General features: G+C 37.9%; 1 protein-coding gene across 2 annotated transcripts in view; it reads right to left on the reverse strand.

Moving 5' to 3' along the window:
- Positions 1–13,671, reverse strand: part of LOC108573054 (protein phosphatase Slingshot) — a 192,697-nt gene that overhangs the window by 126,873 nt on the left and 52,153 nt on the right. For both annotated transcript variants that reach the window (XM_017935414.1, XM_017935415.1), the window contains one exon: positions 11,427–11,586. In XM_017935414.1, coding sequence (XP_017790903.1) covers positions 11,427–11,586 — 160 coding nt within the window. The remainder of the gene's footprint in view (positions 1–11,426; positions 11,587–13,671) is intronic.

Below are 13,671 nucleotides of genomic sequence, written 5' to 3' on the forward strand. Positions count from 1 at the left end.
TACTAGGCAATTTTGATCCTGATGCTATAATAATACGAAGTTCCTTCTCTTCTATTAGGTCATCCTATAAGTTCGTGTGGAATTTTATAATTTAGCTCAATATTTCCATACCTTTAAATTTTTTCTACTTTTTTTTTGTGGTAATACCATTATGTCGTCGCAATAGTATTTCCTTGGAAACTTATGGGTTGATCTAATATTTTGAATTCGCGTTACAATGGTTTACAAAACTGCTCTTCTGACGGAGCTGCGAGCTCTGCCCTTGAGACATGATGAATATCTTAATTCGCTTGAAAAATAATTGCGACGATTTCGAGAGCGCCTTTGAAGGGTGGCTGTTGATGAAAACGTTCTCTGCGTCGATGGTGGCTAACGGTACCCATCATTGTTTAGCATGCCAGCCTGAATCCGGACGTACCCTTAATTTGTGGAAGATACGAATGTACCAAGGTCTGTCAACTAATTAATTCATACGTCGAAAAACTGTTTCGTCGGTTCGAACGGAAAATGTTACAAATTTTTTCACGAAAAGTGCAAAATTTCCGCAGAAATTCCTAACCATCGTTAAATTAACGTATACAAACATAAAATATTTTAGCTAAACACGCTATGAAAATTAGCCTCGCCCTATGAGAAATTATTCTAAAAGGTTTGAAACCCATTTCTCTTGAAACATCAAACATAAACGAATTTCTCTAAAGAATAGCTTTCCAATGAAAATTCTTTCGTTACTAAATCACTATTCGCGAATCACGGCATGTCCAGCTTAACACGAGCGATCAATTTCTAGCAAATAATTACGTTCTTCTATTTGAGACAAGCGGGGTTCGATCGACAGTAATTTATTAAACAGCTCTGGAAGGCTATTATCGCGTATTTATCAAAAAGCTCCACGTTGACGAAGCACAGTTACACAGATATCTATGAAACTTTCTACGCGTCAGAAATTTTCCTCTTCACAGACGCTTCCGACATTGCAAGAAACGCAAGAGTCGTCTAACAGCCCTGTAATACGTATCGAATAAAATTAATCGGCGTGTCACTGTACAGAATGACATAACCTACGAAATTTGTGCAACGTTCGTCTCAAACTGATACGATCGACTGGTATATCGACACGGTTATAGTTTTATCGGTAACGCTGACCTTACGAAACCCCGGAAAAACAACATCGCGTGGGCGAAGATAATTTATCGCGATAGTTCCGTCCACTGAACAGGAGAGATCTATGGCCGCAGAAGCATGTTTTAAATCCGGCCAAACTTGTTCCTTGCTACTGTATCAGCTACACGCTATGATAGAGTTAAATGGAATTGAATGGCATGTGACAGAGGCTGGGAGAAATTTGCTGGAATTTCGAACGCCGAAAAAGGCTGAATTTCTGATTATTTGGAAGTAATTCTGGTATAAATTCGTGGAAGAAATTCGCGGATTATTGAGCACAACTTAAAATGCAGAATTTGGTAAAATTTTGTAGCTAAATGTTTAAAATAGCAAACGTTTCGGGCATATGTAACGCAGCACAGCTTAATATATAGTGTGTCCCATTTAAACGAAGTCATTTATAATGCCTCCTTCAATTGTCGTGATACAAAAAATATTTTAGATGCAATTTGAATGGTACCAAAGGACGAATACGTTGCGAAGAATATTTTTCCTCCCAAAATTAAAGTTAAACATGAAATTTCTATTGATACCGGTCTAACATTGACTATAAATTTTTCTGCGTTTCTGTTCCAGTAAAATAACAATAGTGAACAAGTGCATCAAACTTTACATTCAATTATACATTCAGACTTAATGTTTCATGAATAAACAATTTATTCATAGTAACCCGATATGCGTAACTAAAATTTCCAACTCCTTGAATGCATATAAATACGTAAGAAACGTAAATTATATACGACTAATTTAAAAATTAGATTTCCAGGTTTAGTCTCAGGATATGATTACAAAAGTAGAAAAATAAAATAGAATAAAAATTGGATCACGTATTAGACGAGACAAACATTCTGCATTACGAGTGCCTGTCGTTCTACCACAATGAAATCATTAATGGCAACATTCGCCGTTAACCAGATAGCTCCAAGCAATCTCACCACCATTCATCTGCATTCAATTAATGGACAATTGGTTCCGTTCAATCGAGACAACGTACTGTTATATTATTACACGACCAATTCATAATAATATGAAATACATACACTTTCTGTGTGATCGCATATATTCGACTGCAATAATCACACTGTATTACCATTTAATGAAATTATTGCTAACTCGTGTTTCAGTGAAAACGCTAAATTCTATAAATAAAACCTTTCCAAATACCTCTCGCCATTAGGCAATCGGAATTTTCTGAAGAAATAATAAAAAATCTTACGAAATCTCTTACTATTTCAATTCCACGTGTAAAAACCAATAGAATCTCGCTCGAAATTTCATTTCACAAAACTGACCTACCTGTTGTCGCGGTTCACTAATTCTCAATTTCACTCAAATACTGTCCATTCGATTACGTTGCTTTCAAAACTTCGCAGAGCTAACGAGAGCAACGTAAGAAAGAAGGTCGAACCGATAATCCCTTTCCAATCAAATAAAAAAGATGATCAGAGTCGCGCGCACGCGCACCATCGAAGATCCCGATTCCCGCGAATAAACGAAAGCCGAAAGCGGCGCACAAAGCACCGGAAGTGGGCAAGCGAACGGGTTAATGGTCGGTCGGGTCACTGACACTTTCCGCATAAAAGGCTCGGCTCGAGGGCAAGTTGCATGCGTGCGTTTAAGTATGAGCGTAAAAAGTAACGGGCCCTGCTGAAAAGCAGTCGACGAAACGACCTGTAGAGAATCATACGTCCCCCTTACCTCGTTGTCCTTGTAGGGACTAGTTTCTCGTCGACCGGCTCGCGGAGGAATCTCGACATCTTTAACGTGTGCGCACACGCAAGCGAACGCGTGTCCTGTCCAGATTAATAATACCATATTTCACTCCCGCCGATCGCGCCCCTCTTCGCCGCGTTCGCGTACATCGATAACTGGGCCGGACGTACCTACAGGGTGTCAGAATCGCCAGAGGAAACAGAACGATCTTATCAGGTGTGCAAAATTAATTCGCCGCGTTTTCACACAAAATTCAAATTTTACACTGCTCGCCCGAAAATAATTGCAACAAATCTGGAAATCACGTGTGTTTCTCAAAAATGACCATTTTTAACAAAATTTTAATCATCTTTCCCTGTCAATGCTGTAAACAATATATGTAAATTTCAGATTTGTGCGATTTGATTTTCAAGGTGTTGCGATTTTTTGGCGAGCAGTGTATCTGAATTCTGATATCACCAGGTGAGAAATAATTGAATCGGTTGGTATTTTATTCTACCGCAGCATCTTCCAGCGGCGATAATACAACTACCAGATGTTATTTGTCGAAAGACAAGGGACGGGCTGAAGAGAAATCGCCCTTCCTGCTCCTCGTTGCCAACGTATATAACAAGTTTGAACTGGGTCGAGGTCCGTCGAAGCTTATTTTTCTACAGGCCCGTTTGCATCCCTGCTGAAGTAGACCTGTGTCAGGGACGATGTGGTACTCGTGCTTTTGCACTTGAAACATGCTTCTTCGTTTTTCACCATTCGTTCACCTATAATCTCCAATTACACCTGAAGTACTAGGAATTCTTGAACTAATTTCGTAGTAACGATTCTTCGATATAAATTGGCTTAAAGTCACTTCTTTTAGAACTTCGATTATTTTTCATATGCCCAGTATGTGACTAAGATTATTTCCGACACTCTACGGGTTCCTTTGAAAATTAAATTGCTAATTATTTTAAGCTCCAGTCGAATAGCTGATTTGGTACATCCTTTTTCTCTCTATCACCGCCGCAATTCGTTTGGAGAATTTCGTAAACTCCGCTTGCACTTCGTCACCCCAGTTCTTAAAGAGTATTCTCGTTTGTCGGTTTGAAAAGACCAAAAATTCTTGCTGCATTCATTTTATTGAAATTCGAAAAATTACCCAAGTTACAGCCCTTTAACATTTAGAAGACCGGCCTGGCCACAGTAGTGGCCGTAAACAAAGTTGGAAACTTTACAGAACATGTAGGTTGTTTACATGTACGAATTTCACATGAAAAAAATTCAACTTTTCAATGGAAAAATCCCGGCCCTCTAAAGGTTAAACGGAACTGTGTACATGTAGGTATAAAAATCTGATCAGTAAGCAGACTCTAATGTGATTCGTATTATCACAGGTAAATCTTTTGGTAGGTCAGAATCATATTATAGCGTGAACCAAGTTTCACGTGTGTTCGAACCTAAGGACTGAACGCATGGATCGCAGTCACTGTCTGGCTAATTGCTTTATGATCGCGGACAAATTGACACAAGATTCGACTATGTACCACAGATTGGCAATAAGAAGGCAGGAAAAAGAATGAAAGATCCCTCCACATGGAAAAACCCGTAAGAAACGAGAGAAAGGAAATAAATATGTAGATGCGAAGGGAAACTTATACAAAGCAAGGACAGTCCAGGAGAAGAAAAGACGTGTCATGAAAGATGTGTAAGAATGTGTCGTGTAGCAGGAGTAAGAAAGAGAGATTTGCCGTTAGAATGAAAGACAATGCCGCGTAGTGAGTGAGGGAGAGATGGCTGATAGTGGACTTTTTGTTAGTAGCCCCCATGGAAAATGTATGAAAATTGTGCCTTTTAACCCTCGTACGACGAATGCAGGGTCATTCTGACTCAACAGCGATAAAGTCAGTGGTATTTTACGTATCAAATCTAAATAAACAAGAAAAATATAAAATATATATAGTTGAAAGTATACACAATTATACACAATTCCTTCTCGAAACCCGTGTACAATAGAAATTTTGCTATGGGTCAAAATGACCCTGCATTCGTCTCCCGCGTCCGTCTAAAACCATTCGCCTTCCGAGGGTTAAGATAGCGACAGTCGGTAGAAAAACATTTTCTACGTGTATTTTAACAGCGAACACACAGCGAAGGGATATAAGCTGTCTAAACCATTTTGGTCGATACCAGGACCAAGTATTTTTACCCCTTTCACCACTAAGACCTGATCCTTACAGATGCAAGTTTAAATGTGCATATAAAATTCTGACAGAACAAAGGAAGTTAATACATAGTGAATGTATGAAATGAAAAATCACTTTTACTTTAAAGATGTACATAATTGGGAAAGAGAAAGTTATTTTGTTTGATATTCTAAATGCAATGTATACTTTTGTTAAATACTGCAACAAGCAGTTATTCGTTAAAAGAAACTATTCGTTAATAGAACAGTTGAGAACTAGGGTGACCACTTGTTCGCGACGATCTATCAAGACGCTGGCTTGTGTGAAATTAATCACGCAAGCCTGGTTGAAAAGTAGTAAGTTCGCGTTTGCTCGCGATGTTACAATTCTTTCGTGATGTGACACAATACTGCTGTGTTACGTAGTGTTCTTCCCATGTTCTATCGCGTTTGTTAGTGTCTGCATTTGTGCTTTTATTAAGATGGGTTTCTTGTGACTGGTCAGTCGCTGGGTGTTTCGCTTTTCTATTAAAGTGTGTGTGAAGTTAGGGGTGTGTCCGGTACGGTGCTTTCCGAGAGAAGGAAATTGTTAAAAAGTACGGATGTCGCAAAATCGATACATTTTTTACGGCCTGGAAGGTCCCCTTCGGTTCGAGTCTCGAGGTAAAGCTATTGTAAAGCCATTTTACCCGGTGTCGTGGCTGCTAACCCGCGCGTTCGATCCTTGGGAGAGACAATGCATGTTTATCGTTGTCGAGGCGGTGGTTCTGTCCAAGGGGGTTTATGGAGTGCTGACGTGATTTCGGTCTGATGGTGAAATGTGACTAACGAATTTTACAATGATAGTCCGCCAGTTTCAGACTTCCTAACATATACAATTGCGACGCAACATTATCCATAAAATCATAGAAATTGACTCTTCTTTGTGCGCCATTTGCCTGAAGAATGCAAAACCTAATTTGAGAATCTCAGCACTCCCCTGCATTTTAAAATCCGGAAAACGGAAATCACATGAACCCCTTGGCTTACGATTTTTTTTACTGACTATGCGTGTAAACGTAAGCTGTTTATTATTTTAACACTGCGTGAAGGAATAAAAGCTAAAAACTAAAGCTGAAAACTAAATGTAGAATTGAAATTAACCCTTTGCCTTACGATTTCTTGATCACTGCGTGTGTTAGCCTCGACTGTTCATTGCTTCAATAGAGCGTTAATTAAAAACAAGTGAAAATATTCTACGCAATTTATGTTTTACAACCGTCAGATATAAATTGAAGCCTGAAGTCAGGGCTGAAGTGCAATTGATTAGAAATACAATTTCTCCTTTTGTCACATCTTGACTACCTAACCTAACCTAACCATAATCTACAGCACGAGTGTGACTCGTTGCAGGGCAAGGGGTTAATCTTTATTACCGATATAACTGTTTCTGTCACACCTTTATCAGCATCCGTACCACGAGTCTGATTCGTTCTTACGAGACAAGGGGTAAGCTCTGGCACTATACTTTTGAGTACGACGATGATTCATCCCGAATGCTCAAAGAAAGAGAAAACTTCGTCGCAGTAGTTGTCGAAAACATTCGAATTGAAGAATTTCCTTTGTAAGCACGTAATACCACGCCCACAAGTACTGTTGCCTTCGTCAAGGTGTTAATTACAGCAGCCAATTCGCAAGTTACAAACGCTTCAGTTCTACGCGACTAAGAGCTAACGCTCTAATTCCGAAACTACTGTCACCGTCGCATCCAGCACGCAACACGCGCATGGCGACCTGGAATTTTCCACGTGGGATCGGTCCAAGTCGCCGGTGTCGCTGGAACTATCGCGAAGTGGGCTAAAGGCGACCCACATGCGCGGGTCGCCAGCGAACGCGACGCATTGAGGTCGCGGCCGATGAGAAACGAGCGCTTCCGCTCGACAAACGACTCGAGACGTGTTTGAGGTTTCAAAAGACTTAGGCTGTTTTCACACTAGTGATATCCAAGCGGTTGTTCTCTTGCGCGACAATCGTGCGGCTGCTGCCCTTTTATCTTTCTTTTTCCACCGTATAGACGGTATTGTGCAGACGTTGTGACATGTTCTCTTTAACGCTCTTGTCAAATGTGAAAGACGATTTGACCCTGAATAACCCGATTTTTCTCCGTTCGTGAGAAGAAAAGTTATGGTTGATTGCAGTCTTATATTTCAACGGGAGAAGCAAGAATTGATAATGTAATAGTGTAACAGTAATCAAATAAAATGAGAGTCATGAAATATACAGCGAGGAAATTATAAAAGAAATAATTGTGACTTGTAAATGAATAACTTTATTCCGATAAATGTTGTACATTTAAAGTAATATTCAACATAAACATATAAAAAAGTTAAGTTTATATTCCGCAATTTGCCAACTAATTCGAATAGAAATTCGTAAGTGTGTCACATTTGATTAATTTGAAATTTGAAAAAAATTAATTTGACTTCGATATCTCCCCCGCTGTTACACCTACAGAAAAACCATTTAGAGCACATAACGTGTCCCTTTATACTAGACAACTTGTACACGAACATTATTTTCACAGCTTAAATTTCTCGTGTGATATTCCACCGTTCTCGTTTAAACGTAAAATATATGCGGTCCCAAAATATGCGGTTTCGTCAATTTGACGCGTGTCGGTAGAGATAGGTATGTAAGAAATGACCGTAAACCTAGTGTTAAAGGGTTAACACTATAACAACCAAACCCGTAAAAATGGCGAATTTCAAATTTCTCACTTTAAATTGCAGAAATGATTAAGTGTCCAAGTGTATGGTGACACTTTTGTTGAAATAAAGAAATAACTATATACGCCAATTTATTTCCTATTAATCAGTCTAATGTCCAAGTTGTTTTTATAGAGTATACCAGAAGGGAAAAGTTCAACTCCGGTTGTTCCAGTGTTGAAGCAACTGATGCAGCGAAATAACCGCCAGTGCGAACCCACTAATATAATACAGAGTTGTCAGCTAGCAATAGCGACGGTAAATTCCCCGCACGGTTTTATATGCTATAGTCGGTGAAGTTGAGTGCACCGTATGTGGTAGAACTACCGCACCTAGTCAACATGAACGCAGTAATTTAGAACGATGTTCTGCTTAATATCCCGCCTTTTTCACGCGGTCGTATAACTGCCTAAAAACCGTTACTGTGAAATCACTTTCATGCAACCAGTTTCATATCAATGACCCAGACTTCCCTCGTGCTCTGACTTGACACATAAAGAAAATATGTTTGAAAGTTCGTTTCTATTGACTGCTAAATTGCTGTAGATAGGTGTAGATCAAACTCGTCAACATAGTATAGTACGATAGTAGATAAGATAGTACGAATGCATAATTTTACACCTACAAATCCTACTTAATGTACTTACATTGTAAATACATTGTATATCAAATCATCGTTAATTTATGTATCTGTTATAAATTTATAACTTGGCCTCTAAACATTAGTCTTTGTAGTTTCGTACAGTGTGCATAAATCCTTATTTTTATCAATTTATAAATACATATAAATTACTTATTGTTTAAGGGACGAAAGAAAATAAACTTAAATGGAAGAAAATTGCACTCTTTATTTAAAAACGAACTTGATAAATAACGAAACTTTGCTTTCAACAATTCATTTTCCACACTCCTTTCAGTTGTCAACGATGCCTCTTTCGAAACGTACTTATTCAAGCAGACACGTTTTCCCGAAACAACAGTGACCACTTTTCATTCCATCGATAGAAAGCTACACAGTTAGAAAGAGATTTCGCAATCATCGATCACCAGTTTGCTCTCGTTACTACTACCTGACGTCACATAACGGATACCTGCCCGTTGTTTACACAGGCTCCGCGGACTTTCTGCTCTGGCAACGTGACCGAAATATAACAAAGTACTGTAATTTTAGACGAAACCACGTCGTCAATTTCTCTGACCAGCAAAAAGTTTGTTTACCATTTACAATAACGCACGATTCGCACAGCATTGCACCTTTTAACATATCCTCCAATTACCGCGATTTATTCTTCCTGCATTATCCATTGACACGCGTTTAAATATGCAACATGGCACAAAAGAAATGGCACAAAATGAGATCAAGCTTCACGTTTGATTTCAAATTTTAGAATCCAAGATCATTTTAAGATCCTATTATTGTGTATGCTTAAATGCATACCAATGTCTGCTACAACGTACAGTAGAAAAGTATGTATTAGGTCATCCCACAAGTTCGTGTCAAAGTTTTTAATTCAGATCAATATCTCCTTTAAATTTCATTTGAAAAGACGTAAGCGCCTTCTCATTTCGCAACTTTTTTTTTTTTTTGGTGTGACTATTATGTCGTCGCTATAGTATTCCCTTGCATTTTCATCAAAATATTTTTCGCTTTCGGCACTAATATATTCGTGTTAGAGAAATATAGGTGATCTTGAAAAAAAAAGAAAACAGAAAAAATTGCATCTATAAACAAATTTTCCTTCCACCTTATTCACCCCTGGAAACCATGTAAATTACGTACAAAGATTTTTCCGTCACCGTTATAATTAGACGGCCTATTCTACGTGGTCCACTCTGTATAAAAAATAAATCACAACTAAAGAAAATATTCCCTCGAACAAATGCAGTTAAGATGGAAAAAAAAAAAAAGAAACAATTCGGAGACACAATATGAAAATGATCGCGTAACAGCGACGAGTTTATGTCATTTCATCGCGAGACAGGAAATAAACGTCAATCGTGAAAATATCTTACATCTGCTCACAATAAATACCGCTGAAACTGCACGCCAAAACAGCTAATCAAAACTCTGTCGCCAATTTCAAAATCCCGGAACTGGCAGGCAGTTCGAGGTATCGATTGCGACGCACGTTTTCGATAAAATAGATTCTATCCTTGAACTTTAGTCCGCGTCAAATGTCACGGACACCACTCCGATTGATTCTATGCAGATAATCAATGCATAAAGGAGTGTATTTTTATTTTCATTTGTCCGCTGATAATGTAGAGTGTCTATTATTAAAATTGTTCAACCGTATTAAAAATATATCATTTTATTCGTCGACATACGTTAGCCACTTTGTTCGATTATTGGTTTTCATGATCTACAGGCAACTATTAGATCGAAGAATGTGGAAAATTCCACGACCTACATATATATAGATAATGTGTTTATTTAAGTTCAAAACACTTCCGAGTAGTTAAAACACGATTCTAACTGATAGAAGGTCGTTTATTAGGTAATCCTCTAAGTTCGTGTGGAATTTTACAATTTTGATCTATACTTCCGCGAACCTTCAAATTTAAACAAAAAGAAAAAAAGAAACGTAAGCATCTTCTCATTCCACAACTTTTCCCTATTTTCTTTTTTTTTATAAGACCATTATGTCGTCGCTATAGAATTTCCTTGCATTTTCATTAAAATATTTTTCACTTTAGGCCCGAACTTATGACCTAATAATTATATATATTTTTCTAATCTCTTTCTTTGGTAACATAACTTTGTTGCACTATCTGAAAGAAAAATTGTAGCATGATGCTATGCACGAGAAGTAAAACACACACGAAGAAAAAGTATCCATTGTGAAATTTTCGATTCAGATCAATGTTCAATTGTAAAACCAAACTTCGTTACAAAACACTTTGAAAGAAACATCTTTGAATACAACGATATCGAAGATAATTATAATTCGTGATTAATTGGCGTAAAGAATGTTTCAAAATCTGACTAGACACACGTAAAACGCAATAAATACGAATTATTTCTTGACTACCGAATAGATCCATAAATGTATTGTTAGTCACTGTTATTTAACACAACCTTTTAAGCATAGGAATAATGAACGAAAGGTATTCAATAGTTCAACCATTTGCTTTTATCTTCTAACAAAGGAATATCCCCAAGTGTCACTCACCGATTTTGATGACATTTACGTATGATGTAGCTCTCGAAAAAAATATTCGACACGTATTTTTTTTTATCGGTCATCATTCATGCTGAGGGGGTGAAAACAGCCCTCAAAGTTGGGGTGTTACGATCTCGTAAACTATTAGAGATAGGGGAATGGTTTAAATGTAGATATTGTGTGTTTCTCAACGACGAATTCACCGACATAATTTTAGAAAATTTTAGAAAAATCCATTTGTTTAAATAATGCATTGAAAACTCCTAATTTTTAGTTAATTCTTCATGCAAGATGTTAATCCATTTTCGTACAAATTTGTGCACATGTATCTACTCCTGGCTGAAGTACAAAATACGAATACATCGGAGTTTTTACTTACATTCTGTGCAAAATGTTGCCTTGTAAGTTAGACGATTAAAATAAGAACACACGAAGATGTCGTATTTTTTAAAAGAAAATATTTATTTAAATTTCGTAACCTACCATTTTCAGTGTTTCTTCCGGTCTCAGTAGATAAAACATAGATTGCAAGTGCTGTTGGATGTCGCATCCTGCCGCAGAAACCCTTCTCGAGGGTCTGGCCCTTTCATTGGGTGGTAGAACTAGGGCCGCACCCTTCCCAGCGAAGTAACATTCGCTCAGGCTGCAACAGAAACAAGGAAAAACCTATTAGTACAACTGAAAAGTTGCAGGTGCAGGCCTTCATACGAGTCTTTTATTTTTAAAGCGATATAAGCCCAATTTTTAACGGATCTCGTCTTTTTATATTTACAGCAACAACGTCAATACGCGACAATATCCTCGTGAACTAATCGAAAGAAGTTTCCAACTATAGTACGGGTCGAATGTATTGGCCGGTCAAGGCCATTTCTCCTCCATCGCTTTTCGGTTCCATTTTTACCGTTCGGCAGTTAACAGTCACCCTATAAAATCTTTCTGTTCCGTCTTTAAGACTTTCGCTGTCTCTCGTAGTCAGAAAAGGGCATGCCGCGTGCCACCGATTCGTAATCTCAACCAGGCATGCACACACACACACTTACGCCGGCTCTACGTTCAACGAAGGATTCTTGGTATAAGTAGCAGCCTATCGCACAGCAGCAGCATCGACTTTTGATGTGACCGACCGACACGCACTGTCGACGCTGGCACACAAGATACCGCATTCCGGACCGCATACGTTGCGCTCGTGGCAGCGAAAGTGTTAAACTACGCCTGACGTACCCTCGTAAAACATAAGATAGAGACAGCATACTGATAAAAAAAAGGGGGGGCGGAGGAAAGACAAAAGAAAGAGGTGTACCCTAATAAGACGAAGAAAGTATATTTCCGCTAGAAGTAAGCCAAAGATCGCGTTACAAAAACAGATACGCCCGTGTGCCTGTGACGTTGACCTGTCGAACCCCACTTCGTGCACAGGTCTCCTACGGCAGGGCTCACGGTGGGGGGAAACGATGGAGGGAGAATGACCATGACCGGCTAATATATTCGGCTCGTACTATAGATTTAACGATACATTTAAGGGGGCGTTTCGAAGCGATTTTTAGGATAAAAAATTATTAGTTATAAAGCCAGGAACTTGAAATTTTTCACACACGTTTGGTCATGTTTCAGGAAAACACGGTGTAATTTTTATGTAATTATCTTAATTATTATTTAAGTGATCACAAATTTTTCACTCAATGTGCCATTCTGAATGGCTGCCGTGATTCTCGTTATTGTATTCATTTGAAACAGAAAAATTAAAGGTACACTTAATCCATATGAGTGTTGTTATCGTTGCTACTAAAATAAAGCAAAGAAAAATGGATCTTGACAAAATGGCAGCCGTATAAACCAGAAACATCGTTTTCATCATGAAAGTTTTAACTCCCTCGGTCGATAAAAAAAAAAACTTTTGCAGACATTGACATAATTCTAGTACAGACGATAAAGGGATATCTATTTTACACGTATGCGAAATTTGGGAGAGGTTTGTTAATTCATTATTGAGAAATCATGGCAGCCAGTTTGCAAAACACAGTTCTAGGAAAACGCGTTCAAAGTTTTGTCACACTTAGCGTTTCTAAAGGTGCATCACTAAACACATTTTCTAAATGTTATACTTTGAGAAAATACGATAAAAAAAACGATTTTTTGATCCCTTCAAATGAGAATCCCCTCTTAATCCTTAGCATATCAAGGTGAAACGTCGTCTTACTTCGTTTTGTATTATTTTTTATTTCCCTTTTTTTATTCACCCTAATGAAAATACTATATTTATTTATCTGTAATTTCCTCTCTAGAAAATAAGCTATAGCAATTACCAACGTGCATATACTAAGAATAATGAAAATATACAAATCGCTCTCATTTATTTAGGCACAAACATCGTTCACATAGTGTTATTATTCCGATACAATCATCGTATCAATTCATCGGCTACCGAAGAAGGCAAAAAGTAGAGAACAGACATACGGAAACACAAACTACGCAAATCATACAAACCTTCACGGAGATTTTTAATTTTTTTTTTTTCCAAAAATCATTTTAACCGATTTTCTGTTTAATCTGTTTTTATTCGCCGAAACTGATAATAAGACACATAGAAAAATACCAAGCAGTGCATTTTCAACAATTGAAAAATAGTATTGTGGTTCCTGAGTGACCTCACTTCGTATACTAAGGGTTAACCCAACGACACGTATACAAGCTTCAAAACATTTGAAAATAACCTGGAACTTCCTCCAAG

This window comes from Habropoda laboriosa, unplaced genomic scaffold, assembly GCF_001263275.1.
Source record: "Habropoda laboriosa isolate 0110345459 unplaced genomic scaffold, ASM126327v1 scaffold89, whole genome shotgun sequence".
NCBI classification, from domain to species: Eukaryota; Metazoa; Arthropoda; class Insecta; order Hymenoptera; family Apidae; genus Habropoda; species Habropoda laboriosa.